This window comes from Lactuca sativa, chromosome 7 (genome assembly GCF_002870075.4).
Source record: "Lactuca sativa cultivar Salinas chromosome 7, Lsat_Salinas_v11, whole genome shotgun sequence".
In the NCBI taxonomy this organism is placed as follows: Eukaryota; Viridiplantae; Streptophyta; class Magnoliopsida; order Asterales; family Asteraceae; genus Lactuca; species Lactuca sativa.
Genome location: NC_056629.2, coordinates 169,766,732 through 169,786,821, shown reverse-complemented (window position 1 = coordinate 169,786,821; position 20,090 = coordinate 169,766,732). Strand labels below are relative to the sequence as shown.

Sequence of the window (20,090 nt, the reverse complement as noted above, 5' to 3'; positions counted from 1 at the left end):
AGTTGAACTCGAGAACAGGATGTAAGTCTGGTTTAAAGTCGAAGTCTCATTACTGAAGGTATGTTGAATATCGTTGTAAAATTTGTTAACGGTGTGTTAAATTGATGTTTGTAAAATGATTTTATATTGGAATCTATAAGTTAAATCAAGACATATAAATAACTTAGAAGAAAGTTATCTTGAGATAGCGTTTTTTGACCTAATTTTGTCAATTCGAGCGTTTCTCGATCAACTCGGGCAATACATTGATATGATATACTACTTTTTTAAAAAGGACAATTGCAAACTGTTTATGGTTATGGATGTTCAAGTTAATCTAAGCAATTCGATGATCAATAAATCATGAATGGAGGTGTTAGGCAGCGGATACCACACTTGAATCGAGTAACCATAATCTACCCAAATGAGATCATATTTTTGGGAGTTGCTTGTCATATCATATGGGTTATTGTTGATTTCATGTAGAAAATTGATGTTTGTGAATCATGAAATTGTTTAAAAGCGTGAAAGAAACACCTTCATGACATTGAAATTGAAATCCTCGGGAATATAGTCCGAGTTTACAATATATATCATATTTTAAAACAAACATGCCTTTTATGTATCAAGGATACACTTCTAAGTGATACTAAATATCTTACAAATTACAATGAACTTTTAACTCATAGAAATACAATTGAAATCAACATAATCTTAAACTTATAAGACACATGATACTTGCTAAAATCCCTTGAAGACCAGACCTTATGCACCTTCTCCTTGGCCTTCCAACTTGAAGCTTATGACACTCCTGCAGATACATGCTAATTAGGTAAGGTTTATGATTATCTATAGAAAATACCACATCCACAGTCATAAAACGTGTACTTCAGAAAATATGGTTAAAATATGGATTACATACAAATTACTTTAAACATATATGTCTATATACAAACATGCCTTCATTAACATCATGATAAATGTATCGTAAACAAACAACATGTTGAAAATATAGACCAACATCACATAACATAACTGGACTCATTACATATCCAAGTAAAAAGAAAAAATATACAGTATTTCTTTAGTATTTTAAATTTAAAATATGAATATAATATCTTCTTTGCTAAAATGCGTATTTTGCTTTATATATAATTTAATAATGTTTTGGTAAATGATAAAAAAAATTAAAAGTAATTCTTAATAAGACAAAGTTGAGAAACATATATATTACAATTAATCTCAACAATATATTGTAACAATTGCTACAAAGTTTTAAGATAATTTAACAAATTATTGTACCTTGGTTTCTCCTCGTGTTACGAAGTGGTCTTACCCATATTTCCTTCCTCTTTGTGAACCGATGACTATACCTTGTATACAGAAAATTCCCAATCACAACACCAACAACAAGCCCACTTCCAACTCCACAAAATACAATAATCCAATCAATTCTTTCGTTTGGGAGGAGAGACTCAAACTCTGACTCATACGTATCTCTTGTTGTTGGTGGAAGTTGTGACGCCTTTGAATCTTGACATTCTTTGGATAATGGTTGTCCACACAATCGAGAGTTCCCCATGTAGGAGTTGTTCTCAAATGTATCAAACTGTTTTCCATGGGGTATGCGCCCCTCAAGATTGTTGAATGACACGTTGAAAATGGAAAGGAAGCCGAGTTCCACCAACTGTTGAGGAATTTCTCCAAGTAGCTTGTTTCGAGAAAGATCCAAAGATTCAAGATTCTTTAGGTACCCCAACGATGGCAAGACGCCTCCAGAAAAATGGTTGTTGGAAAGATTAAGTGATTCAAGCCCTCGGAGGTCTTGGAGTGATAGTGGAATTTCTCCTTCAAAATGGTTACAAGAGAGATCAATAGCCATGAATATGGTTAAAATCTTTTCGTAATTTGTTCTGACACCTTTGTGTATTAATGTCATCGAGTATGATGATTTTGAATACCCCGCTTCGAAGTTCATCCCTATTCCTAGAGCCGATGATTCTCCAACATATACCGATTTCATGGCATTCCAAGTTCGGAAGTAGCTTTGGTCCAATTCACCACTAAAGTTATTGTTCGAGAGGTCAATGATTCGTAAGTTAGAGAATTGTGAGGAAACACTTGTCGAACCTTGAATGGGACCATAAAACTTGTTGGAACGTAAAACTAGAACTTGTAAGTTGGAAAGAGTTCCCAACCAAAAAGGAAAGTCGCCATGAAAAGAGTTATCTCCGAGAGAGAGAACCTCTAAATTTGTACAATTTGTCAACGATCTTGGCAGTTGACCCATAAATCTATTTTCGCTCAAATCAATACTTTCCAACATGCTTCCATGCATAAACGCATCCATCATTGTCCCATGAAACTTATTTCCTCTTAGATTCAAATCCACCAACGAATTGCTTAAGCTATCGAAACATGAAGGAAGAGTTCCACTCATGTTGTTAGAAGACAGATCTAACTGTCGAAGAGATTTCATTTCACATAGCAATGATGGTATTTCTCCACTCATATTATTATTTGAAACATCATAAAAAACTATGGTTTGTGGTGGAATTGGTATTTGTCCTTGGACATGATTATTCCGGATGATAAATCCTTCCAAATATTCCCAAGTGAGAAAATTAGGATGCTTATGAAAACCAGTGATGGAGTTGAATGAAAGGTCAATCATTTGTAATGTTTCTTGGCTGTTATTCCAGATCCATATTGGCACCCTACCCTCAATTTTGTTACGATCTAAAATTAATGTCCTCATTCTATTTTGGTGGCGCAAAAAGCTAGGAAATATCTTTAAGTTACATGAAGATAATTGTAAGTCTTTCATTTGTGGTAAGGTGCTAATGGTGTAGTTATCACTAGGCACTAATGATATCTTGTTATCACCTAACATAAGAACTTCGAGTTTGTTGAGTCCTAAGAATATGTCTAAGTCTACCCTACCAATAAAACTGTTATAATTTAGACGAAGCACTCGAAGACCTCTAAACTTGGAAAATGAACTTGAAATTGGTCCTTGCAAGTGATTACCTTGAAGGTCTAACATTGTTAATTGGGTGAGGTTGAAAAACGAGGATGGTATATGACCATTAAGAGAATTCAATCCCAATGAAAGAACACTAAGTTTAGTTAAGTTTGCAAGAAAAGATGGGATTTCACCGTTTAAGTTGTTATCAGACAAATACAACTGATTAAGCTTAGTGAGTTTTCCAAGCCAATCGGGTAATTGTCCTTTCTCAAAGTTATTACCATTAAGTTCTAAAGCATTAAGTTCTGAAAGACCTACCAATGAAGGAATAAATCCTGTGAACTTATTGCCACCAAGAGTCAAGAAAGTGAGTTGTGTCAAGTTAGAGAGCGAACGTGGAATACGCCCTGAGAATGAACATCTAGAAAGTCGTAAGTCGAGTAAGTTGTTGTTGCGAAATTCAGGAAGATAACCAATGAGGTTGGGATTAAGTGCCACGTTAAGAATTTTCAACTTTGGCAACTCGAATATGGCTATAGGGAATTCATTTCGAAGCGAACAATTATATAGCCTAAGTAACCTCAAAGAAGAAAAGTTGACCAAAAAGTGGGGTATGGAAGAACTAATGTCAACGAGTGAGAGATCGAGCTCTTCAAGTCGTGTTAAGTTTTGCATTAGGTTCTCCATGCTAGGAGTGTGAAGTTCTAGTGGATTCCTTGACAAATCTAAAGATGACAAGTGCATCATTTGTGAGATTTCAATTGGGATTTGGCCACTAAACCCACAATAAGAGAGGTTTAGGCTTCTTAATTGCTTTAGACGAGCAATCTCGGATGGGATTTGAGATTCATGAAAGTTGTTCATGGCAAGGTTGAGGCTTTGAAGATGAACAAGGTTGAAGATGGTGGTGTTAGAGTTGATATGCCCACAAAGAAAGCTTTCGCTCAAGTCAAGGCCGATCACATGACCATATGCATCACCGTTTCTACACTCCACCCCATGCCATGAACAACAATCAAAACCAACAATCGATGCATTGCTTGTGGGCTTCCATGAGTGGAAAGTTTGAAACCAACTAGCACTACAAAGTGCTTCATCATCTTGATGAATCATGCTTTGCTTAAACTGAAACAAGGCTGAACACTCTTCATCATGGCTTAGAGATGATCTAGCACATGAGACTGTGATTAAAATATATAGAAGGGAGATGATTTGCAACATGTTGAAGTGATTCGAGTATGGAGCCATGAAAGAAAAAAGGGTTGATATGTATTTTATTTGTTTGTGAACTTGTAATGTTCTTTATATAGACCATTTTTGTTAATTGTATAAAATAAATTAGCTATGTTATATTCATATAATTCATACACTGAAATAAGTCAACATTCTCACCAGTTAGATATTTCTATGCTATCCATCGACATTCCACAAGTCAACTGAAAAAGTCTAGTGGCCCTAACCATACAAATGCAAAAATCCAATATTTTATTTGAAGCATCAATAAATCAATAACACATTTAAAAATATGATAAAAAAGATTATATATATATATATATATATATATATATATATATATATATATATATATATATATATATATATATATATATATATATATATATATATATATATATATATATATGGACTCAACGATTAAATAACTAAACATCTTTACTTTTTTTTTTTTAAAATAAAAATAGAATTAAAGTCGATAGTATTCAATAATTGCATTATTTTGAACGTGTAACAAAAAATTAATGTTGTAACTTGTTTAAAGTAATATGTAACTTTTTTACTTATTTAAAATAATTAAATTGATATACTGGAATTAATAAAGTTATAAAATTAACATTGTAAAAATAAAATATATAATCGAAAAGTTTATATAAAATTCTACAATCCGTGTGGACCTAATGCCCCACTATGTGTCTCAACTTCTTTGGTGGCTTATAGAAATTTCAAACTTGTAATCGTCGGTTGTTTTTATCGTATGCACTAAAATCTTTTTTAGAGTCAACTAGCCGTTTACCCGTGCTAAGCGCGGGTGACAAAAAGTTTCTTTTGGAAGATAGTTTTATTAGTGATGATTAGTTTCCTTTAGACGTGAGCTATTAATTGCGGCCATTTAGTAAACTATGTTGTGTCGAATAGTTCATTTCAACGGATAATTTCTTGGTAGGTGCATAGTCATACAATACGACAGAAGTTGAGTCTACATTTAGAATTTCATCTAATAGTTCATACTTAATTTTACAATATATATATATATATATATATATATATATATATATATATATATATATATATATATATATATATATATATATATATATATATATATATATATATATATATAATAACAACAATCTGTAATCGTGTAGTTTTGTACATTATAACATGTCCGATATATAAACTACATCAATCTGCAATCATGTTGCTTCATCTGCTAGTCATGCATTAAACATCAAATGAGTATCTAAGATACATATTTGAAGAAATTATAAAATAATAAGTTATTGATTGTACCTTGTTAATCACATAAAACTTCTTTGTTGTAAATGGTTTCAAGTTTGAAAATAAGTTGCTATAATAAAAACGTTCATCAACAGATCCCACAACTGTAATCAAAACATATGGATAGAGTTCTTAAAAAATATGTCAAATTTGATTTTTCTATAAATAGACCAAAATGCCCTTTATCCAAAATAAAAACAAAAAATAACCTTTTCTTTTCTTTTTAAGCAACCATTTGCACATATCACATTTAATAATTTTTTAATCAAATCGGGGCAAAACAGTTCTTAAAAAAATATGTCATTGGAATGAAAGTCAGATTTCTTAATAACCTTTTCTTGTATACTATTCTCGAAAACATGTTCTTAAGAAAATATGACGTTGGAATGAAATTCAGATTGAAACCAATATTTTATGAGCAGGGGCAAAATGGTCAGATTTGTTGCAATATTTTTTTTGGGAACACATAGTCACACAACAAACATAGTACTTTCGTTTGTAAAAAATGTTAAAAAAATTATATTTTTATAAAGTAGAATGCTTTTTTGTGTATATTTTCAAAAGTTTTATTGGTAAATTTCATTTTTCTATAAAATGACCAAAATGCCCTTTATCGAAAATAAAGACGAAAAATAACATTTTTTGTTCTTTTTAACCCACATTTTGCACATATCACATTTAATAACTATTTTAATCAAATCGGGGCAAAAACAGTCTTTAAAAATCTGTCAACAACGATACAAATTTTCCCAAACAAAACATACTCACACTTTCAAAACATTGTACTTTTGTTTGTAAAAAATGTTAAAAATCATATTTTTATAGACTACAATGCTATTTTCTGGATATTTTCTATAGTTTTATTGTGTCAACATCATTTTTCTATGAAAGAGCCTATAATTATCGATATGCAGTAAATTAATAAACTTTTAAGATTTTCTATTGACTTGGCCAATAAAAAATTAACAAATATCAGCAACATATATTCAAATTGCATATGAAGAAGTAAAAAAAAAAAAAAAAAAAAGAAAAAAACGAAAATACTTTGGTAGTGAGATTGAAACCAATATTTCCGAGTCTAAAGTTAATTGTTCCATTTCAAGTTCAATGTTCGAAAATAGAAGAAATGTTTACCATGGAGGATAGATTTGAAGTGGAAGTAGATTCTCTAAGCTCTGTTTCCAGCCTCTCAATTGCACCTCTGAAAACCAAGGATAAAAGCGTGAGTTTAATCCAAATATATGAAACCTTGAGAGACTTTTTAGGCAATAAAACAATTTAAAAAAAATGGAGAATATGCCAACCTGCGGATACCAAGAGCTTTCCTCATATCTCCAGATGAATCTGCAACTTTCTGCCAATCAATATTTAAGTTAAGTAATTTTGACATTAAAATTAGAAGGAAAATATATATAATAATGTGGTGTACAAGATACTCACCCTTGCACAAAGTTCCAGTGCTTGTGGCTGGAAAATAGTGTAAAGAAGTGCCTGATGAAACAAGACATTCATCAAAATATAAACATTTTCTAGAAAATTAAGTAACTTAAAACAAAAAAAAATAAATTAAAATTAAGAGTGCTAAAAAGATTAATAAAGAATATTTACCATTAGTCGTTGTTTGAGAATCATGATGATTTGATCCATGGTGTATGCTCGAAAAGACAAAACCATTGGTTTGCCTAGTAGAAACAATTACAGAAAACATCCATTAACAAAAATCCAAAAAATAGCATATACCTATCTGGCTAAATTCAATAAATAGCAACCTAGTTTAGAGATTGTAACTCATAATTTAGATATTGTAGTTTTGGAAGGAAACGGTCTGCTTAGTCAATTACATTAGCTATACCTGTAAAACAAGATCCAATATGAGAAACATAGATAAATCAAGAACACATTAAACTGAAAAACACCATGTCAAATCATAACTATCAATATAATTTTTGAAAAGGGCAATGTTGTTTACATAAATAGATCATGGAGCACCACCTGGTCCTTTGTAATCAAGTAATCCAATTAATCAGCAATAACCAATCTATTAACAAATCATTTATCAATAACTATTCACATTGCTATAATTGGATGGATTTTTCAAATGTAGCTAAAAAAGGCATATACATCTTACATCATTTTTGTGCCAGATGACTGTTGCTTTTGAGAATATAATTGTTGAATTTGTCTTAAGGGTGTAGAACAGTTGTTGACCTTCTTATGTGGTTGACTCTTTCCAAGTATCTGCCAAAGGCATTAGCTCGTAAGCACTAAGTTGGTTGCATATGAGCCAATTCATATCAATGTATTGATAAGGTTTTACCTTGTTGAAAATTTCTAAAGTAGTTGAGAGAGAAGTACAGTTTATGCCTAAAATGTCTGGGAATTGACCTCCTGTCTGGAAACAATACATGATTCCACTCGTTATAATCTTCATCTTTTAGATGGTGTGAGTTATTATGTAAATGCATTAGTTCTACTGGGATTACAAAATGAACAATCAAGCATGTGGCGATTACCTCTTTAGCCCAAACAGCCAGAGTCTTCTTCACGTTTTCCATGGAAAGCGATTTTCCAGTCCCTGGGCATCCACAAACGTACAAGCTCCCGGCCTTCTCTTGCTCAATGCATTGTTTACAGAACTCCATTATCCGTTTCTGTTCGTCCTCTCTGCATACTAGCACAGATGGCATTGTGGATACATGTAAAGCTTCCTTGACCGCACTTAATTCCTTAGAATCTACATAATAAAACAACTTAATTCAGAATATGCGCACCAATGAACACGAATTTCATAGATCTGGTCACACATTAGGTAATTCCACTATGAAAAGAAAATCGAGATAACCTGTTGGATTCCAGATCGGTTTATCCAGGAAACCATCCGGCTACTCCGACAACATAGGCGGAAGCTTGGCAGGTGACATAATATTTCAACCGAAAAAAACAACTATGGCCCCCGCCTTGTGGTATGTTTCAACCCGATAACATAATATTTGTAATGTCGAGGACCATATCCCGTTCTTACATACAAGTGCCATGGACTACCCTACTAGTCTTTCCTTGTAATCCGAGGGCCAAATCTTAGTCTTACATACGAGGGCCATGGACCACCCCCATGGTCTTTCGTGAAAGTATCACAAAGACAACTAGCATTCTACAATACAATTCCTAGTGGGCCGCCATTGGTGCCTCTAATAACTTATTTTTTTTCCCTTTTTAAACTTGTTTTTAAGACATTAAAAAAAACAAATTCAAGGTGGGTCTTGTATTTTTTCTAAGGTAGTTCCTAATTTTTCTACTATATACATTGTAATAAAATTGAAAAATTAGGTAGGTCCTAGGACCTACCTTTGCCCTTACTAAATTGCCCATTGATTGCAATATATACATTCTTAAATCAATTCTCTGAAAGCATAAACAATAATTTGTTTTAAGTATTTAACCCTAAAAATGTGGGATTTTATAAAACCAACACCAGTCAAAAGAAAAGCAATGTGAAACCTAATGCACCAAACTTGCTACAAAATAATAATATTGACCTTGAAGAACATGATCATCTTGTAGTTAACATTTCTTCCTCATCTTATAACTCATAACTTCTTTATACCCTGACTATGACAAATCTTCAAAACATACATCTAAAAAATTATATAACAGAGACATAAAGTTCACAAAAATTATAACAAATTTAAAACATACAACCCTGCTTACTCACAAAGCTTACTTTGTTATGAAAGCTTTTGGGTAGATATAATCAGAAGGAACAAAAACATCGATACATACCCCTCTAAGTCTGTATTGCTTTACCTAATTCAATATTCTACTTAGCACTCCACCCACACACAACGCCAGACAGAAGAAATCCACAGATTAATTTGTGTCCAGTAGTTAAAAAACAGACGGTGGTGTAAAAAATAGAGGAAGAAATAGAGACGTCTTAGTTGAAAAAATAAGAACAAAACTTTGAAATATAACTGTGACAAGGGCGGAAGACACAAAATAGTGGTCGTTTTTTCGGGAGCGAAAGAGAAAGAGAGTGCCTCCGGTAGGAGATTGGTTGTGGCTGGTCGGTTTTCTTAGACCGAAGGGGATGGTGGTGGTGGGAAGGGTGGTCGACGTGAGAAGGTACGACTGAAGGTTGTGGCACACAAGAGAATATAAAGGGTTGTGATGGTTGGACTTTGGATTTAGGGTTAAAGTTAGAGTGCACGTTTATGTTTAAAATATTTTCAAATGATAAGAGAGCCTATGAGGTGGAGGGGGTAAAATGATGGTTGGGAAACGCTTTGAAGGCGGCTTGGTGTGCTACTTCAAAAAACGAACTTCGCGGAAATGGAATGAAAAAAGGAGCTTATTAGGGGGCGGTGCTAGACAAGTTTCACGCTATTTTAAAGAAAAATCTGTATCGCAACAATGACATGTTGAGCAGCAAATGGGGTATGATAACTAAGCGGTGCAACAAATTCAACGGTATTTACAACCGAATTGAGGCGCAACAACAAACCGGAACCAACGACTTCGATTTGTTCAAATCTGATAAGGAACAATATCGGGTTGAAATTGGTCATGTTTTCGACTTTGAAAAATCACGGGAATTGTTGCGAGCTGATCCAAAGTAGAATAAAACACCTACATCGTCATAGGTTCAATCCAAAAGGTCTCGCAATTCTAGCTCGGTCGACGTGTCAGACGCACGGACTAACATCGACCTAAACGCCGACGACGATGAGATCCCGAATAATATCCAAGAGATATCCCCACCACGACGACCGCCTGGACGCGACAAAGTGAGGCGCACTGCAAGACATGCGGAGGAGGTGGATATGAGAGCAAAAGAGGCGGCGAAAATAAGAGCGAAATTCGACGAGCACAATTTATTAATAAAAGAAAAAAATGAGTTGAAACGTTGTCATTCGGACGAGCGATGAAGGTTTGGCGCCTGCTGATCTAGCGGTGCTACAAGCGATGAAGGAACAAATTAGGAAGAAATATTTGGGTTAATTAGGATTGTTATGTGGTTTTAGTAGTAATTTGAATGATATTTAGTTATAATATTAGGTTTAAAATTATGTTTTTTTTAATTGTAATCGTAATTTTAGATTTTAAATATTATGCCTTTCTTTGTTTTTAAAATTTTATGTTTTATAAAAGATATATTCATGTTAATGATTAAAAAAATACAAAAACGAAAAAAACGAAAAAGTAAAAAAAACGAAAAAAACAATTTCGAAAAAATAAAAATAAAAAATAAAACATATTTATTTTCAAAAAGCTGGTGTTGCATCTTGTTGCTCATTTCCCCACTTGGTGTTACGACAGCACTTGCTTATATGACATATGAGGTGACACAACTTGGTGTTGTACCTTGTTGTCCACACCTAATACTCTAATTCTATACTTGTTTTGATCCGTGTAAATGTGTTTGTGTTAATTTAGGCTTTAAAATATGTATTTTATGCATCAAAGGTGTCACTTTGTTTCCTATTGGTTTAATCTTATTCACCTGGATTATCATCTATTCAACCCAAACCATTCAAATTTAATTTAAAGGTCCAAAGTCAAGCTCCTTATTTTTAAGACTTTGATCTTAAAAATTATGGGCCCTACCATTATATATATATATATATATATATATATATATAGAGAGAGAGAGAGAGAGAGATATTTTATTGGCACCCATATTTTTCATGATGACCCTATTTTTGAAATGACATGGTTGACTACTTTTTATATTCAAATCCATTTTACCATGTATTGTCTTGTATTTTCATTTATTTCCTTTTACTTCAATCCATTTTACCAATTCAAACTAAATTGTATTGTTAACATGTATATAAAATATTCAAATTGTGTTATTTTTTCAAAATAAAAAAAAGACAAATGTAAAATATAGAAGTGTATACCTAGCATTATTTATCTTAAAAAAACGAAAAGCTTAAATGAAGGATCAAATTATGATTGTTATGTGGTTTTAGTAGTAATTTGAATGATATTTTAGTTATAATATTAAGTTTAAAATTATGTTTTTTTTAATTGTAATCGTGATTTTAGATTTTAAATATTATGCATTTTTTTTGTTTTTAAAATTTTATGTTTTATAAAAATATATTCATGTTAATGATTAAAAAAATACAAAAAGGAAAAAAAAGTAAAAAAAATAAAACAATTTCGAAAAAATAAAAAATAAAACATATTTATTTTCAAAAAGTTGGTGTCGCATCTTGTTGCTCATTTCCTCATTTTGTGTTATGACACCACTTGTTTATGTGGCATATGAAGTGACACAACTTGGTTTTGTACCTTGTTGCTCACACCTAATACTCTAATTCTATACATGTTTTGATCCGTGTAAATGTATTTGTGTTAATTTAGGGTTTAAAATATGCATTTTATGCATCAAAGGTGTCACTTTGCTTTCTATTGGCTTAATCTTATTCATCTGGATTATCATCTATTCAATCAAAACCATTCAAATTTAATTTATAGGTCCAAAATCAAGCTCTTTATTTTTAAGACTTTGAACTTAAAAATTATGGGTCCCACCATTATATATATATATATATATATATATATATATATATATATATATATATATATATATATATATATATATATATATATATATAGAGAGAGAGAGAGATATTTTATTGTCACTCATATTTTTCATGATGACCCTATTTTTGAAATGACATGGTTGACTATTTTTTATATTCAAATCCATTTTACCAATTATGTACTGTCTTGTATTTTCATTTATTTATTTTTACTTCAATCCATTTTACTAATTCAAACTAAATTATATTGTTTATATGTATATAAAATATTCTAATTGTGTTATTTTTCAAAATAAAAAAAAAAACAAATGTAAAATATAAAAGTGTATACCTAACATTATTTATGTTAAAAAAAGAAAAGCTTGAATGAAGGATCATACATGTAAAGTTTATTTATAGATAAGATGAATTATTTCATAATTACACAAGATAAATATGTTAAAAAATAAAACTAATAAAATATAATATGTTATATGCTTTTGTTACAACCTACTTTTCTATTTTCTTTTTTATTTCATCATTAAAAAAAATATGTTTTTTAAATCTGTTTTCCATTTTATTTTTTTATTTCATCATTAAAAAATAGACACTTATTTAAAAAGAGAATAAAAAATAAAATTATAGACACTTATTTTTAAAAACAAAATTAACGTTTAAGAAAATCAAATGGATTAAAACAATAAATAATATATAAATAATATAATCTTAATTGTATTTGATGGTTTCAGTTGTTCTTGGAGGTCACAAATATATTAGTGGTATACAAACTTAGTTGTTCTTGGAGGTCACGAATATATTAGTGGGATACAAACTTAATGTATTAAATAGTAAACGGATGAAAATAGAATATAATATATAAGTAAAGTGTAACATCCCCCTCTAGCACGTATCACAATATTGTCCGTTTTGGGCCACTCGGCACGAGGACTTCCCAAGGGGTCACCCATCCTGGTACTACTCTCGCCCGAGCACGCTTAACTGCAGAGTTCTTATGGGATTTGCTGCCCTCACGGCTTTAAAACGCGTTGTGATAGGGAAGGTATCCACACCCCTTATAAGGAATGCTTAGTTCTCCTTCTCAGTCGATGTGGGATCAGATCTAACCCACTTTCATCCCCCATTATAGGGTTCGACGTCCCCGTCGAACACATCGACCCATGCCCTGGCTCTGATACCATTTGTAACATCCCCCTCTGGCACGTATCACAATATTATCCGCTTTGGGCCACTCGGCACGAGGACTTCCCAGGGGGTCACCCATCCTGGTACTACTCCCGCCCGAGCACGCTTAACTGCAGAGTTCTTATGGGATCTGCTTAACGCGTTGTGTTAGGGAAGGTATCCACACCCCTTATAAGGAATGCTTAGTTCTCCTTCCCAGCCGATGTAGGATCAGATCTAACCCACTTTCACCCCCCATTATAAGGTTCGACGTCCCCGTCGAACACATCGACCCGTGCCCTGGCTCTGATACCATTTGTAACAACCCCCTCTGGCACGTATCACAATATTGTGGGTTAGATCTGATCCCACATCGGTTGGGAAGGAGAACTAAACATTCCTTATAAGGGGGGTGTGGATACCTTCCCTATCACAACGCGTTTTAAAGCCGTGAGGGCAGCAGATCCCATAAGAACTCTGCGGTTAAGCGTGCTCGGGCGGGAGTAGTACCAGGATGGGTGACCCCCTGGGAAGTCCTCGTGCCGAGTGGCCCAAAGCGGACAATATTGTGATACGTGCCAGAGGGGGTTGTTACAAATGGTTTGAGTGCCCTGGTTGTTACAAATGTTTCATAACAAAGCACATCTCAATGATCATGAAATAGTTTCCCAGACAATGTGTACGATCACGTCGGCGCCTTCCCACGGTCCTCGCTAGTACCTGAAACACATAACACAACAACGGTAAGCATAAATGCTTAGTGAGTTCCCCAAAATACTACTTACGCACATACGCCCTTCCAGGCCCTGACCTTCCGGTCCATGTGTCTCAGGGGACTTCCGTCCCGGCTCGGTAAACCTTCCGGTCCTACCTTACGATACACATCACAATGCCTTCCGGCCCATAGTATAATGCCTTCCGACCCATATCGAGCATATCATACATGGCGTATATAAACGATTAACTTATCACATACAATGCATACAACTCGTAACATATCCGACCTTCCGGTCACATAATAAAACCCTTCCGGGTACAGTATAGTGAGAAAACTCACCTCGTGGAAAGTCTAAGATCTCACGTACTCGCTATCTCCAAATCCCGACGACGACTCTACCTCGCCTAATCATAAAAATATCATTTAATAAACAAAGACTTCCACAACTAAAACTTCACCCCTTATCATCATCCCTCAGAAGGTAAAAGACCATTTTACCCTTCCCTGACCCAAAGTCTCCATGTTTACCAAAACCCTAAAAGTCAGCAAAAGTCAACTCTGTGAGTACGCGGGGCGTACTTCTTGATGTACGCGGGGCGTACATCGCCAACCCATGGATCGGGGTCTCCACCCAGTACGCTGCGCGTACTGGGAGTTACGCCCAGCGTAACCATCAGACTTTAGCATACGTCATTTCTGGTCTTAATCGATTAAGACATTACTCCAACTTCTAGATCCGGCTCTGTTTATACGTCTATACCCATAAAGTCGAGACCTTTAAGCCTTGGCATGGCTGTAAAGGCTCCCACACTTCATAACATCATTATATTCCAACTCAAGGACCTAGATCTCATGCATGGTACAATATTCACGACCAAGATTACATTTTTATGAGTCTATAACTCAAATAGACCAGAAATATGAAGGATCTAAGCTTATGGAGACCATTTGCTCAAAAAGTCTCCACCTTTGGGACTAAAACCCTAGAAATATGAAGGATCTTCTGCGCACTCCGTCTTCACCAAAAGATATCACCGGGTACCTGTCTAACGTGGACCTGAGAATACAAGCGGTTTGAAAATCAACATAAAGCTGGTGAGTTCATAAGATTGTTTGTTTTCTGAAAATGTACCAGTTTCCTTTAGTTTTCTGAAAAGGTTTGTTATCCAAGAAAATCCCATATTTTCTTATGTAAAACAGTTTAGTTATCTTTCATTACAGTTCAATTACGCGTTGTATGTTACTCCAGGAAAATCCCATATTTTCCTAAATACAAGACCGATTGAATATCACAGAGTATAGTTTAATACACAAAACTATATATTTAGAATCATGGGATTACTATCCCGAATTAGATATAAAATACTTTAATATACGTGAACTGTATATAGAAAGTAGTTTGAAAACCTTGGGACTAACATCCCGTACTACATATAGATTTAATACCATGGGACTATCATCCCGGACTAGATACAAGATAGATTGTTAAAAACCATGGGATTACTATCCCGTACTAGATATAAGATAGATTGATAGAATCATGGGATCACTATCCCGAACAAGATATAGATTCTAACCATAGGAATAACATCCTGCACTAGATATGAACCCTATAGACTAAAACCATGGGATTACCGTCCCGAACTAGATATAAGATCTAAAGATAGAAGATTGATATAAAATCAAATCCAAAACCAAAGTCGTGAATAAACTTATATTAATACATATTGTGAGTCGGGTAACCATGCTGATACGACAACGAGACCTCCTTGACGCTTGTCAAACGTCGGACGATATCTAAAATTTGTCACCCCAGGCGTGCCCGCCTAACTGTAGCTAGCAGTTAAGGTGTGGGATTGTCAGTCCCAAATAGATCTATTCACAAATTCCTCGCTCTCCCTCCAGGAGACTCTGGTTACATTTCCGGGGAGGATTTACTGATCATCCATAAAGGGTAGTGACTAACTCACAAACTAGTACTAAACTATTCACAGGGTTCTCATACGATATCAAACATACAAAAGATTATGAAACATAATACAGTGAATACATATACATACAATGAAACTATCTGGCAATACATTCAAATGATGCGGAGATAATTGAATCAGACATAGTTTATCTAATAACTTTATACACATATCAGTACATGATAAAACGAAAACTAAAGAACCCCAAATTATTCCCATAATAATTTGATTAGTTTGGTTATTTCCTTAACTAACATTCCTTTAGTTGTAGTTGATAAATCATCCCTTATGCTCAGCATAATACATAAGGGGTAAAAGTATTTATAAGTTTGCCAGATTTTATTTGAAATACATCAAAGTTATGTTTTGAAAACATTTATAGTTTGCTTGTATCCCCCCCCCCTGAAAACATTGGAAAATCATTTAAAAAGGGTAGGGGTATGAACTCACCGGACGAGAAACGTGACGATTTAGGATGCTAAACGTTGGTTCGGGGCTTGCAAACGCACGAGGTTCCTAAGTATAATGCAAAGATACACATTTGTATCTAATTAGGACTTAGATTATTTAATTGTTAGGTACAAACACTTTTAGTCGCGGAAACACCCCATTGCAAGAGTTTGGAGGGACCCAGGTGGCGTTTAAGGACTTGAATGACCGGGAAATGGAGTTTACTCTTCAAGAGTAAACTAATACAAGAGTTTTCGGCCTATAACACCCATTCCCCATGAGTTTACGGCCGTAAACTCATGGTGGGGTGGTTTATGGTGCAAATTGGCTTGAAACACTTAAAAGGGAAAAATCTAGGGTTGGTTTAAGGGCTTGGAATTAATTTAAAACACCAAATGACAACACTTAAGGGAGTTTATGGCCCTTGCATGGAGCTTACAGCCGTAAACTCCTATATACCCTTGACTAAGTGTTTTAATGTCTCCAAATTAATCACATGTGATTCCTAAAATTGTTCCAAGGCCTTTCATGAAGTTTTAAGGGACTTTTGGTAACATTTTTGGAGTTTACGGCCCATGAGACCCCCTCATGGCCGTGAACTCCCTTAGTGTATGATTTATTATGTTTAAAGGTCTAAAACTTGTTTGTATACACTTCTAGAATTTATCCAAAGGCTTTAGGTGTGTTAAAGTGGCATTTTAACACATTTAGAGGAGTTTACTCTCCATGAACAATGAGTTTACGGCCCAAGCATGATCTTGGGCAGTAAACTCAAGTTTACTCCTCTAAATTGATGTTCAAGGTGTTCCAATGCCAAATCATTAATTCTAAAATTCGTATCTAAGCTCCAATGGTGTTTTGGAAGGGTTTAAGGGCATAAAAACCCCATTTATATGAGTTTACGGCCCAGGCATGTTCTTGGGCAGTAAACTCATGTTTACTCTTCAAAATCCATGTTAAAGGAATTCTAAGTCTAGTCCATTAAGCCATTAAGCCATATCTAAGTCCCAAAATTGTTTAGGAGGGGTTTAAAGGCATAAAAACCCTCTTATTATGAGTTTACGGCCCAAGCATGCTCCTTGGCCGTAAAATCATGTTTGAGGTCCAAAATCAAAGTTTAAGTTCGGATTTGAAGGCTAATGAGGCTGTACAACAAGTTAGGGAAGGTACCTTGGTGATTAGAAGCCCTAAATTTGAGATTTTGGACCCTTAAACTTGAATTTAGGAGAGAGGTTAGAGAGAGAGTAGTGAGAGAGAGAAAAAGCTTCAAATGAAAGGTTTATCACGTTTATATAGGTTGCAAAACTTGGACACAGTGGAATTCTACCCGATACCAGCATTAAACGGGGCTTTTGGTCGCACCCGATTAAGTTTTCGTAACCCGGCGGGGACGTTTCTATAATTTTTGAAATAACTATTTTGGGTTAATTTCATGAGTTCCTAAGGGATTTGGACACTCATTAGCATCAATTAAACATATAAGTTTAATTAACTTAACCCAAAAACGACATCGGAACGTTTCGATATACGGCGAGTTATACGGGTAGAATGGGTTTTCGGCGATGAACAACTTCGGGTTGTTACATTATCCCCCCGTTAGAGGGAATTTCGTCCTGAAATTCAAAGATTAAGATATAGATCATGAATTGGAATGAGACACGAATGGATTTGTTGCCTTGGATCTTCACGTTCTCATGTGGGATCAGGTCTCTGCTGGGCGTTCTAGCGAATTCTCACTATCGGGATGTGTCTTTGTTTCGTACATTGACTCTCTCTCAATCTACGATCTCAATCGGTTCTCTCATGGAAGTTTCAACCCTGGACGAATTCGGTTTCCTCAAAGGAAATCACTAGGGTTTCGTTGGGTAGATACTTCTAAGGTTTCGAGACGTGAAGTACCGAATAAATGATACTAAGCTCTAAGGGCATCCAAAGTCTGAAGATTGCAGAATTGATTCTACGAAGATCCCGAAAGGCCTGATGTATCATGATGGAAGTATTCTATACTTCCTAAAGCGTATCATGCTTTTCTGGGATAAAGCCATCAACAGGACACACGCTCCAACAGGAAGGCACGTCTTCAAGGATCCGGGTAGCTAAGGATTTGATGGCTTTATAAGAAATTTATGGGTAAGACTGCGATATTAGTCGATGGGACCCAAGAATTGACAGGTTTCTATGGGTATTTTCGGTGCCGACTAATTCCCTATCACCTTAGACGTTGGAAAAGTACACGGTTACGACTACTTTGCTTGGCTACATGATCGAGGGAAAGAGATTCGACCGAAAGGATACCACTACTAATCCGTAGTGATCATATCAGTTCTTGGTCATCGTTTTGAACACGTCATTCTCTCTGAGGTTCGGTCACGAGGTAGATTCAGAGATTAGGCCGATGCAGAATTAAGCTAAACGTTCAAAAGGAATTCTCGGGAATTCTTCAGGAAAGACATTTAGGGGAAAGAACTGCTGACTTCCCGTTTCTCAATGATTACAGGAACGACGGGTGCATGGCAATTCATATCGGGAAAACTTTTGAGCTTTAAGGCATGAAATGATACGAATGTTTGATGTCGAAGATCACGAGAGACGGGTCGGGGAAAAGATCTAGACGAGCGACCTTTTCAAAACCAAGGATAACAACATGAATGAGACTCGGTCATTTCATGTCAAACATAGCATCAAAGTATTTCGTGAAAAGTTTCCCCCATTTAAATCGAATGGAACAGAATAATCCTCCGCACTGAGGATGCAATCTATAGGTACGAAGTTAGTGTTCTCTATCTCACTGGTTAGCCATCTCGATTGTACTCAATTTCGATTACAAACAAAGGATTAAGTTTAGAAATTGCTCGGATGGATAGATAACCAGTTTCCCTTCTGGTACTAGAATCGAAAAGAGTTGCAGGTATAAGAATTGTCAAAGAGGAGTATACCTACGGCGACAGTGGGATCAGCGGTTATAGCTGCTTTGGGGCAATTTCTTTTGAAGTGCCCTACTTCGCCACAACTGTAGCAGGCTAGACTGATTCCCGCTCCGGATGATTGGTTCGTTGATTTGACTGGTTTTCTGCAGGTTCGAGCAAGATGGCCCTTCTTGCCACAGTTGTCATAGATCCTTTCGCAACATGGACCAGGAATGCGGTGATGGTAGCTGCACTTATCACACCAAGGAAGGGTACCAGTGTATCCACTGGTAGGAGTTTGGGCCATGGAACCGACAGCCGAAACAGCAATAGGGAGAAGACCCTTGCGTACTTTGGGCCTTCCGCTTGTTCCAGAATTTCTTTTTGCTTCCGCCTCCACTGGTGACTGGCTCGGGAGTGGTAGCCTCCTCATCAGAGTTGTCTTCATGATCGATCAGGATTTTCGCAAGACATTTAGCACTGTCATAGGTGTCTGGCTTCGCAGCCAAGACATTCCTTTTGGTTGGCTGGGTCAATCCCCAGATGAACCTCTCAATCTTTTTACTCTCCGGGGTAACCATTCCCGGACAGAGTAACGCTAGATCATCGAATCTTGAAGTATAAGCAGCTATGTCGGAACCCTTCATCTTAAGGTTCCAGAGTTCGTGTTCTAGCTTCTGAATTTCGCCCCAAGGGCAATATTCTGCGAGTAGAAGCTCCTTCATAGCTTCCCAACCCATGGCATTTGCTACAGGTAGAGTTAAGGATTTGACTCGGCCGTTCCACCAAGTCAGGGCTTTGTCAAGAAAGGTGCAGGCGGCGAACTTTACTTTATCAGACTCCGAACAGGCGCATATTTCAAAGATTGATTCG

The 20,090-nt window shown here is 35.2% G+C and overlaps 1 protein-coding gene and 1 pseudogene across 1 annotated transcript; both read right to left on the bottom strand.

Annotated features, from left to right (window-relative positions):
• Window positions 1–526: 526 nt before the first annotated feature.
• Window positions 527–4,236, bottom strand: LOC111912016 (receptor-like protein 7). Its single transcript, XM_023907776.3, has 2 exons — window positions 1,282–4,236; window positions 527–790 (listed from the first exon to the last, which is right to left on the bottom strand). The coding sequence occupies exons 1-2, from the start codon at window positions 4,193–4,195 to the stop codon at window positions 780–782; spliced, it is 2,925 nt and encodes a 974-aa protein (XP_023763544.1). The 5' UTR covers window positions 4,196–4,236; the 3' UTR covers window positions 527–779.
• A 2,107-nt stretch (window positions 4,237–6,343) lies between these two features.
• LOC111911995 (cell division control protein 6 homolog B-like) lies at window positions 6,344–8,830 on the bottom strand (annotated as a pseudogene).
• Between the last annotated feature and the right edge of the window lie 11,260 nt (window positions 8,831–20,090).